Below are 17,228 nucleotides of genomic sequence, written 5' to 3'. Positions count from 1 at the left end.
GGCATGAGCCACTGAACCTGGCCTCATGTAGATCTTAATAGAGATTTATTAGAACTCAGAAGGTGTTGGTATCTGATCCATTGCTTGTGCCTATGTTGCCAAAATATGATTATAACCATCTCCACACTGTAGCTTACATGTGTATGTATGTTGTTATTGTTTTTAGAAAGAGTGCGGAAAAGATAGAGGAAATTATTAGTGATAGCTCCTCAGAAAGTGAGGAAGATGAAGAGCCACTTGACCATCGTCTGGAAGCAAGTGCAGATTTGCCATCAGAATACTGGCAAATTCAGAAGCTGGAGAAATATTTAAAGGTAAGAAAAGTCTATGGTAGTATGTTTACAACGTTCATTTAAAATACTTTCCCAAAGATGTATATGCTGCTTCCAAGTTTACTTTAAGTTTCTTTCAAATAAGAGTAGTAAGCATTCCTGTTGTTTTATCTAAGGGTGTGCAGGGCAAGGTCTTATTACCCTGAGGATGCAAGATTCCTCCTCATGGAGCAACCAGGCTGCCTGGTACCAACCCCCTCTCCTGGCTGGGGAGTGGGCATGGTAAACAGCTGACACTGTGACTTGCTGCCATTTGATGATTTGTAGTATGGTGTGGAAGAAATAACATGGATTTTTAAAGCTGAACTTTGGTTAAACTCCAGGCTGTTTCACTTACTAGCAACGTAGCTGTTGAAACGTTACAGTTTTGAGCCCTAATTTTCTCAACCCATGGAATAAAATTAATATACCTGTACTACAGGACTATTATAAAGTGTTTAGTAAAGCACACTTGAAACATAGCATGGTTTCTGAGACATTGTGGGTGCTTATAGTGTGGATTGGTCCATTTTCATTTCTCTGAAGTCAGATAGCATATATGAGAATACTTTACATAATAATTGGCCCATGTCATATATTTTAGTACTTGAGTTTGCAGGAGGGCAAAACTCACCAAAACCCAGATTAATATTCATTTCTGATGTCAGATAGCAAGTATTGATGATATCTAGGCCTTATGTAAAGCTGATGTCCAGAAGTATTTGTGAAAAAGCATTTGACTCAACTCATGTTTTCTTTCTGCTTTTCCATGTCTTTGGTCGAATCAACCAAGGGCATTTGCCAGTGGCTTTGCTTGATTTAATCATTGCACAATGTAAACATTTATCAAAATGCCACATTGTACCCCACAAAAATATACAATTATTCTTTGTCAATTAAAAATAATTTGTATTTTGCCTGGGCGTGGTGGCTCACGCCTGTAATCCCAGCACTTAGGGAGGCCAAGACGGGCAGATCACTTGAGGTCAGGGGTTCAAGACCAGCCTGGCCAACATGGTGAAACCCTGTCTCTACTAAAAATACAAAAAAAAAAAAAATTACCCAGGTGTAGTGTAATCCCAGTTACTCGGGAGGCTGAGGCAGGAGAATCACTTGAACCCAGGAAGTGGAGGTTGCAGTGAGCCGCGATCACGCCATTGCACTCCTGCCTGGGCGACAGTAAGACTGTCTCAAAAAAAGAAAGAGATACAGGGATTCATCTCAGTAGAGAATTGTATAAGGTTGTGAGGGAGGGCTGCCATAACAAAATACCACAGACTGGGTGGCTTGAACAGCCAAAATTTATTTCCTTGCAGCCCCGGAGGCTAGAAGTTTGAGACCAAAGTTAGTTTCTTCTGAGGCCTCTCTCCTCAGCTTGTAGATGGCTGCCTTTTCCCTGTGTCCTCCTACTGTCTTTCCTTAGTGTATGCCAGTGTCATCGTCTCCCCTCAGATAGCAGTCCTATTGGAGCAGGGCCTACCCAAGTAATTTTGAAGAGGTTGTCTAGCCTTAATGACCTCAGTAAAAACTCTGTCTCCAAATACAGTCACATTCTGAGGTACTGGGAATTAAGACTTCAATATATGGGCCAGGCACGGTGGCTCATGCCTGTAATTTCAGCATTTTGGGAGACTGAGGCATGAGGATTACCTGAGGTCAGGAGTTCAAGACCAGCCTGGCCAACATGGCAGAACCCCATCTGTACTAAAAATATAAAAACAATTAGCTGGGTGTGGTGGCACGCCTGTAATCCCAGCTCCTATGGAGGTGAAGGCACGAGAATCGCTTCAACCCAGGAGGTTTCAGTGAGCTGAGATCGTGCCTCTGTACTCCAGCCTGGGTGACAGAGAGCAACTCCATCTAAAAAACAAAAAACTTCCATATATAAATTTTGAGAGGACACAATTTGGCCCATAACAATTGTATATATCCCTGACTTGTACATATTTGTATATATGCCTCATCGGAGTAACCACTGAGTTGATTAGAAATAGGGATTAATTTTTAGAAGGTGCCTCTAATCTGGAATTGAAAATCATATGTAGAAGATAAACATGGCAGGTGCCTGTATGGTGCATTGTGATGAGGATTTCTTCTAGTGGCCTCCATGGGTGACACATGACACATAACTGCATCACATGGCATCAAAAAACAACTGTGCGCTTGGAGTAATTGCCAAGTCTCTGCTAATTGTATCATCTGTTGGCTTTAGAGCTCGGGAAGAATGATCAGTTGAGACCATCTGTGTGGGAAATATTTATTTCAAAGGATGACAAACATGGATAAGCATATTTGAATAAAATGTCAGGTAGTATTGATATCACCCAATGCTCTGGGCATAGAAACTTGATTGGAGAAATTCTTTGTCTCTAATCACTTGAACCCAGGAGGTGGAGGTTGCAGTGAGTCAAGATCATGCCACTGCACTCCAGCTTAGGTGACAGAGTAAGACTCTGTCTCAAAAAAAAAAAAAAAAAAAAAAAATACACACACACACACACACACACACACACACACACACACACACACAGTCTCTAGATTTCAGGGGCCATTGAAGAGCTGACCAAATCCCTATCACTCATCTGTTTTCTCTACTACATTTTCCCCACACTCTGAGTTTCATCACTGCAGAAATCCCCCATTCCTTGCCAGTGGAGTTGTAGGTTTCTCACTAACCTTCGCCTCAAGAGATGCCCAGGCTATCTCAAAACTGGCTTGGGAGAATTGCCGAGTATGTAGAAACTGCTGTCCATTCCCAAAGCCGTGTAAAGAGAGAGACATACTGTCAGAAACTACCAGTGGAGAGACGAATTATATTTTACTTGGAGGCACCTTCAGAAAATTATCTCTCTAGAAAGAAGTTTCATACCTACTAGTGTTGGGAACAGGCCCCCCAGAATCTGGCCATAAACTGGCCCCAAAACTGGCCATAAATGAAATCTCTGCAGCACTGTGACATGTTCATGATGGCCATAATGCCCATGCTAGAAGGTTGTGGGTTTACCAGAGTGAGGGCAAGGAACTCCTGGCCCACCCATGGCAGAAAACCGCTTAAAGGTGTTCTTAAACCACAAACAATAGCATGAGCAATCTGTGCCTTAAGGACATGCTCCTGCTGCAGATAACTAGCCAGATCCATCCATTTATTTCAGCCCATCCCTTTATTTCCCATAAGGGATACTTTTAGTTAATCTAATATATATAGAAACAATGCTAATGACTGGCTTGCTGTTACTAAATACGTGGGTAAATCTCTGTTTGGGGCTCTCAGCTCTGAAGGCTGTGAGACCCCTGATTTCCCACTTTACACCTCTATATTTCTATGTGTGTGTCTTTAATTCCTCTAGCGCTGCTGGGTTAGGGTCTCCCCAACTGAGCTGGTCTCAGCATACTAGAATGGCAGCCTTTTTAGCAATCATCGAAAACTTGACATTCCTTGATCACTGACAGCCTCTGATTTGACTTTTTGTGCAGTGTGCTGAAGATAAGGAAACCCGGAACCTCATTAGGTTGCACGGAGGACTTAAGCCCTTGGCCAGTCTACTCAATAACACTGACAATAAAGAGAGGTTAGCCTCTGTCACAGGGGCAATATGGAAATGTTCCATCAGCAAAGAGAATGTGACCAAGTAAGAGAAGGTGCTTAATATTCTGAAATGAAGATATGGCTTCTGAAACACCTTCTTGTCATTTAATGCCATTCTAGTAAGGAGTTGATTCTAATGTTTGTCATAGAAGTACATTCTGGATGAAGTTAGCCCAATGAAGGGATTCTTAGAATCAAAAAGAATAGAAATTGCCCTCCACCTGGCAATGACTTTTTCTGTGCCTCAGTGGCACTAAGAGGCTTGCTGACATGATCTCTCTATCTTGCCTATGGGCAGCCATTTGAATTAGAAATATCTTTGATATTTTCTGTGGGAATCTATCAAGGAGGATGGGTGGATTTCCCATGGAATCTTTAGAGATGGAAGTGATTTTATTCTTTTTCCTTTTCTAAAGATAAACAAGATGAATCAGCTAAATGTCAACTAACCAGTTACTCTTTAAAGAGTGGTCATTTTCAAATATGATTTCATAGGATTTGATTTTAAAGTATTTATAGACTTTATGACCATTTGATTTGATTTTCAAATCCGTCTCTTCATATTTTTGAGAGTTACATTCTCAATAATGGGTATTCTGAGGCAGCTTCTCCTTGACTCCATCTGATTATTTCCTTTAACAAGAAATTCACATCCCGACCATTTAACACAAAATAAGTTGACTTAATAAATAAGGCATGAAGACATGGCTAGATTAAAAGTAACCTCGGCTAATGGAATTTTTATCTTAATTAGAAAGTTAGCTGCATCATGGTACTTAAATACTGCTGAAATTTATTAGAAAGAGAAACTAGTAATTTCTCTTTTCTATATTTCTATAATTTCTATACAGTAGTTTCTACTGTATAGAAACTAGTAATTTTCAAATATTTATCTTTATGTAGCATGCTTCCTTTTGAGGTGTGTGTGTGTGTGTGTGTGTATGTTTATATATATCCATACATATGTGTGTGTATATACACACACACACACATATATATATATACACACATGTATGTCAGAGTGAAATTTTATGACAAGAGAGATGCTAAAATGTATTAGTGGTTAATGTGAAAGATACCTGAAAGTGACATTTATTTTTATCCAAGTAGCAGAAGCTACTACTCATTTCCAGAGATTTATTAAACCCAAATAGGTACAATAGAGCAATGTTTGATGTATTTAAAAACAAAAAATACATAACATATAATTTATTAAACATTTAGAAGACTTCATTCAGGTAAAGTAGTCTCTGGAAGACAGGGGGAAAAAAACCCTAGTAGAGTGGAATCTTAGACCCTCAGGTTTAGAAGAAGCTGTGGTTTTCTTAGAGGCTGCACTGCATGGTGATTAAGGGTGCAGGTCTGGAGCAGATGGCTGGGTGTAGATGTCAGCTCTACTATTTACCAAGCTTCAGATTAGCCAGTCATTAATGGCGATTAAACCATATCTGCTTCACTGGGTTTTTGTAAGGATTGAATGAACATTTAGTAATTTTTAGCTAACCTTATACAAAAAACAATTCTTTCTCTCTCTTTCTTATGATGAACTTAGGTTTCGGAAATACAAAGTCATGGAAACCTTGGTGGGACTTTCAACAGATCAGCCTGAAGAAGTACTTGTGAATGTGGTTGGGGCCTTGGGAGAATGCTGCCAAGAACATGAAAACCGAGTCATTGTCCGGAAATGTGGTGGCATTCAACCACTTGTGAACCTCCTTGTTGGAATCAACCAAGCCCTTCTTGTGAATGTTACAAAAGCAGTTGGTGCTTGTGCAGTAGAACCTGAAAGTATGATGTAAGTGGCCCTGGAGGTGGAAAGATTTTATAAAAGTGTTAGAGAAAACACTTGGGGTCACAGAATAGTGTCATCACTTAGAATTGATGTGCATAAATGATGAAAAATACTGTGTGTCATGTAAATAATCACGTTTACCAAATCATGACTTACAGAGCCAAAATATTACCTTATATGAGATGGAGGGCTGAGTTGGGCATATTGGGAGGATTTACAATACATGGTAATGAAGTTTCCCATGTGGAAACCTTTATTCAATCAACAAAACTTTTCCCTGTCTCCTAGGGAAGTATGATGCATCTATCTAACTAGGCTCTTAGAGAGTTGCAGGTACATTCTCATAGTAGCTTTCTTGTTTCTCACCTACTCAGCAAATGTATTTTGAGCACCTAGCAGGAACTGTGAACTGATGAGGGGAAGAGACAAGGATTTTAAGTGATGGTGTTGCTCCTTATTGTCTAATTAGGAAGAAAAGACAATTTAAGAACAACAGAACAAAGAGAGAGAGATATATAACCATATATAAAGATATCTCTACATGTATATTCATATAATAAAAGATATTTATATTTATATATGTATAAAGACATGTATCTTCATATTCTGAAATGATACATATCTTTACTCCAAAAAGGGAGAAACCCAAGTGACTTAAAGTTGCTGTACTAAGGCTCTCCAGAGAAACAGAACGAACAGCTCTGCTTTTGTAACATTCATAAGAAGAGCTTGGTTGATTCCAACAAGGAGGTTCACAAGTGGTTGAATGCCACCACATTTCCGGACAATGACTTGGTTTTCATGTTCTTGGCAACATTCTCCCAAGGCCCCAACCACATTCTCAAGTACTTCTTCAGGCTGATCTGTTGAAAGTCCCACCAAGATTTCAATGACTTTGTATTTCCGAAACCTAAGTTCATCATAAGAAAGAGAGAGAGAGAATTGTTTTTTGTATAAGGTTGGCTAAAAATTACTAGCTGTTGGGGAGGGAAGCAAATTAGTCCATTTTCACGCTGCTGATAAAGACATACCCAAAACTGTGTAATTATAAAAGAAAGAGTTTTAATTCCCTCACAGTTCCACATGGCTGGGAGGCCTCACAATCATGGCCGAAGGCAAGGAGGAGCAAGTCACATCTTACGTGGTGGCAGGGTAAAGAGTAGAGAGCTTGTGCCGGGAAACTCTACTTTTTAAAACCATCAAATCTCATGAGACTTACTTACTATCACAAGAACAGCATGGGAAAGACCTGTCCCCATGATTCAGTTAACTCCCACTGGGTCCCTCCCACAACATGTGGGAATTCAGGATGAGATTTGGGTGGGGACACAGCCAAACCATATCAGGGGGCTTCGGCTAACCACATATCTTATACATAAATCCTAACACCTCCATAACTCCTTTTGAATTTGGTTATTGGAACCTTAGACCCCAGTGTTTCGGACACTAAGGAATACAAGTTGCATATGTGATTACTTTAAGGGAAGAATACTGGTTGGACTTATAAAACCATTTTCTAATGTATTTATGTTTTTGAAACATGCTTTGCTATTCATTAGAATCTTATAAACACTTGCCAGAAATGCCTGCGTGTATTTCTTTTGATCTTTGGATCCTCTCTATTTTTTGTCTTCCCAAATCTGCTTGGCCACCAACTTCCTCTCATGTTCTTTGAACGCATTTCCTCCTCTCTGCTCTCAGTTGGGCTCTGTCATCTTTTACCTGGACTATTGAAATGGGTCCTATTTGGCATCACCTCTAGTCTCCTTCTCCCCTTTCAGTTTGTTCCTGAAAAACATTGAAATTTACTTTCCTAAACTACATATCTGATAATGTTGTTTTCTTGGCCCAAAAAACCTTGAGTGACTTATCAATGCTAAAAACCAAACCGGCAGTGGTTTGCTGGTTATTCAAAGCATTTTGTCTTGTGACCCCACTTAACTTCTCTGCTTTCATCTTTTACTTACAAATATCAATTATCTGGAATTACATTCTTATTTGCCTTGTTTAGTTTATATTTTAGAGACAGGGTCTCAGGCTGTCACCCAGGCTTAAATGCAGTGATGTGGTCATAGCTTACTGCAGCTTCAAACTCATGGGCTCAAGCAATCCTCCCATCTTAGCTTCCTGAGTAGCTGAGACTACATCACCACACCCTCTAATTCTTTACATTTTTTTATGGAGATGGGGGTCTTGCTATGTTGCCCAAGCTGATCTTGAACTCCTGGTCTCAAGCAATCCTTCTGCCTCAACCTCCCAAAGTACTGAGATTACAGGTGTGAGCCACCACACCCAGCTCCTTATTTATTCCTTTACAGTAAGCACATATTTATTGAGCATCTTTTGTGCTAGCCATGGATTTATAATGGTAACCAAACAAAGCTCCTGCTGTCATGGGGCTTCTATTATATGTGAGCATTGACTATACATTCAGTAAGTAAGCAAATAAAGTGATTTCCATTGTGTTAAAAGCTATGAAGACAAGAAAACAGTGTGATTGAAAGAGCGTGACTGGGTGGGAGGTGGTTACTTTAGCTCAAGCAGTCAGGAAAGTAGACTCAGGGAGGATGATATTTAAACCAAGACCTAAAAAACTGAGAAGGCAGCTTGCGTGAACATCTCAGACAGGAATAGCCAACATGGAGGACCTGAGATGGAATTGGGCTTCACCTGAGAAACCGCCTTAAAATTTTCAAATATTTTCCATATAGAATTTATCATTGTCTCCCTTGTTAGTAATACTATTTTTGTATCACTTGATAGACTGTGTCACAAATCATCTTTTAATCTTTTAGTGACTATTAATTTCTTAATAAATATACAGATGATCCCAACTTATGACAGTTCAACTTACAAATTTTTTACTTGATGATGGTGCAAAAATGATACGCAGTCAGTAAGAACTATACTTCAAGTACCTCTACAACCATTCTTTTTTTCAATTTCAGTACAGTATTCAATAACTTACATGAATTTCAACACTTTATTATAAGATAGGGTTTGTGTTAGATGATTTTGCCCAATGGTAGGCTAATGACATGGTGGCTTGCATCTGTAATCCCAGTACTTTGGGTTGACAGTTTCCAAAGACCCCTTTGGGAGGCAGAGGCAGAAGGGTTGCTTGAGGCCAAAAGTAGCCTTGGCAACTTAGCAAGACCCATGTCTCTATAAAAAATTTAAAAAATTAAAGGGTGTGAGGGTGTGTGCCTGTAGTCCCACCTATGCAGGAAGCTAAGTCTGGAGGATTGCTTGAGCCCATGAGTTTGAGGCTGCAGTAATGTTCTGAGCATATTTAAGGTGGGCTAGTCTAAGCTCTGATGTGCAGTAGGTTAGGTATATTAAATGCACTTCTGATTTATGATATTTTCAACTTATGATGGATTTATTGGAACATAACCCAATTGTGAGGTGAGGAGTGTCTGCATTTAATTGTATTTATTGTAGATTAGAATTTACTCTTGCAAAGCCTCTACTTCTATTCTGTATCTCAGCTTTAATGATTTCTATGTAAGTCACTACCAGATTATCTAGTTGCCACCTTGAAATTCTTTCTAAATGTTATCATTGCATTACTTTTCAAAATCGGTCTTTAAACTCTCATTAATATAACTATTTTAAGCAAGTATTAGATTTATTGTTGTATCTGTAAAGGTAAACTGAGACTGGAGCCGACCCGGGAACAACGACACAAGGCAAATGGCAGTGAGAATAGCCTTTTATTAGGGCTTGCGGGCGAGGTTCCTCGGTCCAAAGGTGTGGGCGGAGGAAGTCGCGCTGAGGGAGGAGGGTAGGGGCTTCTTATAGCCATGTTATGCCCAGACCGTTTATTCCCCGAAGAAGACCACCAGAGTCCAGAGTCAAAGCCAAGCGGCAAGGATCTTTACTGCAAGTTCGAACTTGGTCCCTCTGCTCCACAGCATACAAGAGGGCCCCGAATGATGCATGCGCTCGCTTTTTATAGCCCGGTGTAAACAGGATATGTAAGGTTACAGAGAAACAAGGGAATTCTTTTGGTTACAGCATTACAATTGGTTAACATTTTAAGTTATACATTTAGCAGTTTTTTATTGGTTCCCGCGCTTTCAGTAAAACCACTCCACAAACGGTTGTGACCTTATCGGGGACCCTCCAGGTGGTGTTTTTCTAAAGTTGAGACAAATGGAGGAATGTTTGTACTGGGCCCAGGACTGAGATATATGGAGGAATGTTTGTACTGGGCCCAGGAAGTTGGGACAAATGGAGGAATGTTTGTACTGGACCCAGGAAGTTGAGACAAATGGAGGAATGTTTGTACTGGGCCCAGGACTGAGATATATGTTTGATTTCTTATATTTCCCCCTCTCTCAGGAACCTCTGGAGCCAATCTTGGGTCTTATAAGTCTGCTTCTGTTTCCGCGTTTACAGGTTGGTATTGGGCTCTGAGGACCATGAGCTGTATGGTGTCAAACCTTTCCTTGACAAACTGCAAAATTTGGTTAATAACACAGGGTCCTACGGTAAACAGAAATAGTAGGCTTAGCAGGGGTCCAAGGAAGGGAGCTAACAGAGAAAACATAGAGGAATTCCACCATTGGTTTGCAGCTGAGGCAAATTGCTGTTTTTTCATTTCTATGCTTAACTTGCGTAACTGTTGGACCCGGTTCTCTACAAGCCCTGATTCATTTATGTAAAAACAACAGTCTTCCTTCAGGAACATACATGTACCACCTTTTTCAGCAGTGAGTAGGTCTAGGGCCCTCCGGTTCTGCAAGGTTACCTGAGCTAGGGATGTGAGCTGTCGCTGAAGGGAGGCAAGGGACTCAGCCGACTCCTCCATAGCAACGGCAAATTGTTGGTACAACTTGTTGCTTTCTATGAGGTTGTGACCTAGGGCTCCCCCTGCCAGTCCGGCCGCAATGAGGGATGAGGTGAGGGAGATTCCCGCAATGAGGGGGAGAAATATGGCTCGTGCAGGTCTCGGTCTAGGGGCTGGGTGAATAGCAGCGCTAGTCCAGTTACCGGTGTACCCCAGGAACTCACCGGCAGTTAGTAAAGTTAACCGGGGAACTAGTGTGACAGGGAGACACAGTAGGTTGGTAACAGAGGGACCAGATAAGGTCTTTTGATAATGTTCCATTACACCAAAAGAATATGCCCGGCGGGGCCCTCAGGTTGGTATTAGGTGGCGTTACAGTGATGTTGCAGAGGCTAGAGTTAGTGCCTGAAAAACAGTAGGGAAACTTCTCCTGACTGGGGTTCCGGTACAGTGGCACATTAAGAATAGGGGCATTCGAGAGATTCCGAAGGTTGTTAGTTTGGGTAAAGGATTCCCATGGCAGAGGGACAGCGGTTAGTGGTGGACGCCCTAGGGTGGCACACAGAAAGCAGCCAGACAAGCTGTGAAGTCCTGTAAGTTTAGCAAGTTCTAATCCTTCTTGTAATAATTCTAACCAGGAGAAAGGACATAAATCTTGTGTTAGTCTGTCTTCCTGTCGTTGGATATCCCCATGGACCAGGGGCCGTACCTGAACTAGGCCACACCACAGATAGAGGTGACTGCTAGGCCACGTGGAGGAAGAGGAATAGTATACAGCCCCATGTTGAGGCGTGGTCCAGCGGGAGTTCCAAGGGTCCTTAACTATCCAAGTATAGATGCTGCCTCTACCTTGCTGGTAGAAATTCCACCCGGATTGCTCATTCCACCCTCTGACTGAGTGCATTTTACAGTAACTGTAGGGGCAGCCTGCGTTTTGGTGCCACCAATAGTGTTTACAATTGTGCTTAGTCTGATCAAACTCAAAACATATCATTGGTACCACTGGTTTGGCTATCTGAAAACCAGTAAAATTTAGCAAAATTGGGTCACCGCACCCTGTGGAGGGGCAATCAGCACTGGCCAATAACTTCCCAGGCTTACGAGGTTGCCCAGGGTGGGTTCGGTTTTCATAAAGCCAGAATCTCCAGACAAAGGGGTTAGGAACTGGTTTTGTGTTTGCCCCAGCGGCCACTAGGGTGACTAACGTTAGGGTTAGACTACCTAGCTGCATGTTTGCAGTGAGCTATGCTGCCAGCGCAGGGTGAGTTTTAAGGGGTTGTTCTTAGCTCTGTCCACACTCCACGTGGCCGGTGCTTCAGTCGCTGCCATGATTGGTCCACGAAGGTCGGAGGTCGGGTCCACTGGTTTGACGTGGGTGTAGTGGATCCACGACGCGATGCCTTCTACCTTTAGGGTGGTGGGTGTGGTTAGGAGTACCTGGAGTGGTCCCTTCCACCTGGGTTCTAAGGTCTCTTGTCGGTGTCGCTTAACCAGGACCCAGTCTCCCGGCTGGTACGGATGGGGTGTCAGTGGGGGACCGGTCTCATATAGTTCCTTCAGCTTGGGCCAGATTTCCTGATGAATTTTCTGCAAGGCTTGTAGGGAAAATAAGAGTTCAGAGACATTTTCTGTTTCAGATTTGAGCAGATCATCTTTTAGGCTGGGAACCAGGGGTGGGGGTCTGCCATACATGATTTCATAAGGGGTAAGGCCCAGTCTGTAAGGGGTATTACGGGCCCGGAACAGAGCGTAGGGGAGAAGGACCACCCAATTAGCGCCAGTCTCCATAGTCAATTTAGTTAAGGTCTCTTTTAAGGTCCGATTCATCCTTTCTACCTGTCCTGAACTTTGGGGCCTATAAGCGCAATGTAGTTTCCAATTTGCCCCAAGGATGGAAGCCAAATCCTGACTTACCTTAGCAACGAAGGCCGGCCCATTATCTGACCCTAGCTGGATGGGGAAGCCATACCTGGGGAGGATGTCTTCCAGAATTTTCTTTGCTGTAACCTGAGCGGTTTCTCTCTTGGTTGGGAATGCTTCAGTCCACCCTGAAAAAGTATCTACAAAGACAAGTAAGTACTGATACCCGTATTTTCCTGGCTTTATCTCAGTAAAATCTACTTCCCAGTAGATACTGCCCCTCTCAGGGTCAGTCCACTCGAAGGCGAAGAGCTTTTGGCTCTGAGGGGCTAAAGGCAAACTGAAGAAAGCATCTTTCAAATCTAAAACAGCATACCATTGATGTTTAGGGTTTAGGGTACTCAGGAGGGTGTACGGGTTAGGCACAGTTGGATGTATGTCCATAACCCTCTTACTGACTTCTCTGAAGTCTTGTACAGGTCTGTACTCTCCACTATTGGGTTTCTGTACCGGCAACAATGGAGTACTCCAGGGCGAGTGACACGGGCGAAGGACCCCTTGGTTGAGGAGCCGGCGAATATGTGGTACAATCCCTTCTTTGGCCTCTAGGGGCATCGGGTATTGGCGTACCCGAACGGGGTCTGTCCCAGGCTTGAGTTCAACAAACAAGGCAGGACGGTGTTTTGCTAGTCCTAAGCCCCCCATTTCCACCCAAGCTCCTGGATATTGCTGGAGCCAGGTTGCTATGTCTGGTCAGGGGCTGCTCGCTCCTGGTGGAGCCGGTACTCATCTTCTAGGGTTATAGTCAGGACGGACACGGGCTGATTTTGGGAGTTGGTCACGACGGGCCCCTCAGGGAGGAAATGGATCTGTGCTCCCATTTTAGTTAGCAGGTATCTCCCTAATAGGGGACAGGGGCTCTCAGGGATGACCAGGAAAGAATGGGTTACATTCCTGGCTCCGAGGTTTACTGTTCTTTGTGTCGTCCAGGGGTATTTCTTAATCCCTGTGGCCCCTTGTACCCACGAGGACTTGGAGGATAATTTTCCATTACTTTCAACTAGGACTGAGGGCTGTGCTCCCGTATCGACCAAGAACTGAACTGGGGACCCCTCCACTTGCAAAGTTACCCTAGGTTTGGGGAGGGGGTCCGAACCCTGTCTTCCCTAGTCTTCATCTTGAGTGACTAGTACGGGTGTAGACCTAGGGGGTCCCTGTCCTCTGCATTGTTTCTTATTAGGGCAGTCCTTTATCCAGTGGCCAGCCTCCTTACAGTAGGCACATTGGTCTTTGCTTAGATTATCATGTCTGGGGGACCGCCTAGGTTGGGCGTCCTCTGGCTGTAGATGCTCTTTTTGTACAACTGCTGCCAGACCTTGGTCATTTTTTCAGTGGCCTTAAATTGCTTTTCCTCTGGAGTATCTCTATTATTGTAAACTCGCTGGGCTGTCTGAAGGAGGTCCTGAATCTGTTTTCCCTCTAAGTCTTCTAATTTCTGGAGTTTCTTTTTAATGTCTGGGGCTGCCTGATTTACAAAAGACATTACAACAGCTGCCTGACTTCCTGGGGCCTCTGGGTCTATGGGGGTGTACTGTCTAAAAGCTTCCATTAATCTCTCTAAATAGGTAGCTGGGCTTTCTGTCTTTCCCTGCAGAACAGAGTATACTTTAGCCAAATTAGTGGGCTTGCGAGCAGCTGCCCGGAGACCCGCCATTAGAGTCTGGCGATAAAGGTGTAGCTGTCCCCTACCTTCTGCCGTGTTGTAGTCCCATGCCGGCCTGGTCAGCGGAAAAGTCGCATTTATGAGGTCGGGGTTGGCAGTCGGTTGACCATCGTCCCCCGGGACCAACTTTCTAGCTTCTACCTGGATTCTCTCTCGCTCCTCCGTTGTGAACAAAATTCGGAGGAGCTGCTGACAATCATCCCAAGTGGGCTGGTGGGTGAAGATGACACTATCTAGTAAAGCCATTAAATCTTTGGGGTTGTCTGAAAACTGGGCACTCTGAGTCTTCCAGTTATACAGATCACTGGTGGAGAATGGCCAGTACTGGAGCCTGGGGATTCCCGTGTCATCTGGGGGTCCTATTTCCCGAAGGGGTAGAGCCACTGTGGAGTCAGGCGGCTGGGGGGGCTAATCTGCAAAGTGCACCCTCGCGTCCGCCCCGCCGGCCCTTTAGAGTTACTTTCACTTTCAGTGAGCTCGGGTGCGCCGGCCGCCTCCCGTCCGCCTACTTCTTCCTGCGGCTCAGCCCGGGGGGCTGGGGCCTGGGGCCCGGAGGGGTATGGAGGGGGATCTATGGACAGTGGGTCCTCGCTATCAGGTAAAACAGGATGGGGGGGGCGGTCGGTTGCTTGGATTTTAGCGGCCGAGCAACCAGTGCCTTGCATGGTTCGGGGGCTAGTAGGAAAGGGGACAGCCAAGGGGGCGGGTTCTCAACAAGGTCCTGCCATGTGAGAATATATGGGATTTGATCCGAGTGGCCAGCACGCCCAGGTAGAAAAACCTTGGACTTTACTTTAGTAATGACAGGAAGACAGAATGTCCCTTCAGGTGGCCACCCTACATTAAAGGCGGGCCATTTGGAGCGGCACAGAGTAATTAGCTTTCCCCTCCTGATTTCCACACTAAGATCATGGCCCCTTGCTCTAACATCCTTGAAATTATTTATAAGGAGAGATAGGGGTGTGCTCTGGGCATTACCCATTCTGTAATAGTTTGTAGTCCTCCAGCCTCCTTCTGCAATAGAATATGGGTTAGAATTCCTGCAAAGGAAAACTGGAGTAGCAATGTATCAATAATATCTAGCCGCAAGCACGCTCCGGAAGCCCGGGTCAGAATCAGTTCAGATAGAAATCTAAATCAGGCGAGAGCCAGGGGACGTCTCCCACCGGTCTCCGCTGGCCGTCCTATAGCGCGTCCATCAGGACTGTGTCAGCTTCAGTTTCAGACCTCGCAAGTCACAGATACAGGTTCAGAACAGAACAGACACAGACAGACAAGACAAACGGAGATGAGCCGGCTCACCTATCCGCTGCTCCTGGTAGATCCGTTGACCAGGGGTCTTGTGGGCTTGGGGAATCCCAGACGAGCCCCCAGATGTTATGCCCAGACCGTTTATTCCCTGAAGAAGACCACCAGAGTCCAGAGTCAAAGCCAAGCAGCAAGGATCTTTACTGCAAGTTCGAACTTGGTCCCTCTGCTCCACAGCATACAAGAGGGCCCCAAACGATGCATGTGCTCGCTTTTTATAGCCTGATGTAAACAGGATATGTAAGGTTACAGAGAAACAAGGGAATTCTTTTGGTTACAGCATTACAATTGGTTAACATTTTAAGTTATACATTTAGCAGTTTTTTTATTGGTTCCAGTGCTTTCAGTAAAACCACTCCACAAACGGTTGTGACCTTATCGGGGACTCTCCAGGTGGTGTTTTTCTAAAGTTGAGACAAATGGAGGAATGTTTGTACTGGGCCCAGGAAGTTGAGACAAATGGAGGAATGTTTGTACTGGGCCCAGGAAGTTGAGACAAATGGAGGAATGTTTGTACTGGGCCCAGGAAGTTGAGACAAATGGAGGAATGTTTGTACTGGGCCCAGGAAGTTGAGACAAATGGAGGAATGTTTGTACTGGGCCCAGGACTGAGATATATGTTTGATTTCTTACAGTGGAGGTTGCAGTGAGCTGAGATCCTGACATTGCACTCCAGCGTGGGCACAGAGTGAAACTCCATCTTGAAAAAACAAAACAAAACTGGAGTTTTGGAAGACGGAACATCTAAGATGATCACATGTCCTACAAAAGAAACATCTACAAAAGTAAGTACAAATGGTAAGATGCTTGAGTGAATGTTGTAGGGTTTATTGGCACTTGGGGTTCCCAAGTGGACATTGTGTGATATTGGAGTAGTTGGGAATGACTTGAATATCTAGATAAGGCAAGCTTAGGCAACACTTTTTAGTAGTATAGAAATGAGTAGACCTTATTCTGTAGGCCCTGGAAAAATTCTCGCAATACTTCTGGCTGTAAATACTAGATGAAATCACAATGGCTAAAAACATAGGAACCAAAGTTGTTTTGGTGGTACAGGGATATCGTAGGATCCCGCCCCCCCGCCTTTTTTTTTTTTTTTTTTTGAGCGGAGTCTCGCACTGTCACCTGGGCTGAAGTGCAATGGCGCAATCTCGGCTCACTGCAACCTCTGCCTCCCGGTTTCCAGCGATTCTCCTGCTTCAGCCTCACAAGTAGCTAGGATTACAGGCGCCCGCCATCAACCCAGGCTAATGTTTTATATTTTTAGGAGAAGTGGGGTTTCACTATGTTGGCCAGAGTCAAACTGCTGACCTTGTGATCTGCACGCCTCGGCCTTGAAAAGTGCTGTGATTACAGGCGTGAGCCACCGTGCCCTGCCACGATCCCACTTTTGATTGACTAATTAGCAACAGCTCCAATCATCATGCTCTCTCAAGACAATATTTGAAAGCTGGAAGGGCTGCTTTTGTTCACATGTTTTTTTTTAAATAGGGAGAAAACTTGGAAGCTTGCGGTAATCTTCCTATAACATTTTATTGGCTGGATTATACCACACACTCATTTCAAAACCAGTCACTAGGAAAGCAAATGTAATTACTGTGATTAGCTTAGAATAGTTGGAGATGGAATAATAAATATCTAAATAAACTAGTATTTCTGCAGCAAGAAAAATTAAATAATGGCTATGCATAGGAAGCCAGCAATGTTTTCTGCAGGCATTTATTGGAAAAGTTTGAGCAGGGAAGTCACAAGATTAAATTTGAGTACAGGGCATTCTGGTCATGGCATAAAGCAGAGAGTGGCAAACTTTTCCTGTAAAGCACCAGGTAAGAAATATGTTAGGCTATGTTGTC

The 17,228-nt window shown here is 43.7% G+C and overlaps 1 protein-coding gene across 3 annotated transcripts in view; it reads left to right on the top strand.

Annotated features, from left to right (window-relative positions):
• The window catches only part of LOC115900362 (armadillo repeat-containing protein 4-like), a 71,956-nt gene that overhangs the window by 34,985 nt on the left and 19,743 nt on the right, over positions 1-17,228 (top strand). For 2 of the 3 annotated variants that reach the window (XR_004060006.1, XR_004060007.1), the window contains exons 2-3: positions 167-314; positions 16,011-16,160. Coding sequence is in view for 1 of the 3 variants with exons in the window: in XM_030940568.1 (XP_030796428.1) it covers positions 167-314; positions 10,037-10,093; positions 16,011-16,025 (220 nt within the window). In the remaining 2 variants the exon portion in view is untranslated. Of the gene's footprint in view, positions 1-166; positions 315-10,036; positions 10,094-16,010; positions 16,451-17,228 lie in introns of those variants that run through there. The other variant, XM_030940568.1, reaches the window with a different exon arrangement.

Source organism: Rhinopithecus roxellana, chromosome 11 (genome assembly GCF_007565055.1).
Source record: "Rhinopithecus roxellana isolate Shanxi Qingling chromosome 11, ASM756505v1, whole genome shotgun sequence".
Classification (NCBI taxonomy): domain Eukaryota; kingdom Metazoa; phylum Chordata; class Mammalia; order Primates; family Cercopithecidae; genus Rhinopithecus; species Rhinopithecus roxellana.
This window is presented reverse-complemented; position numbering and strand designations above follow the sequence as displayed.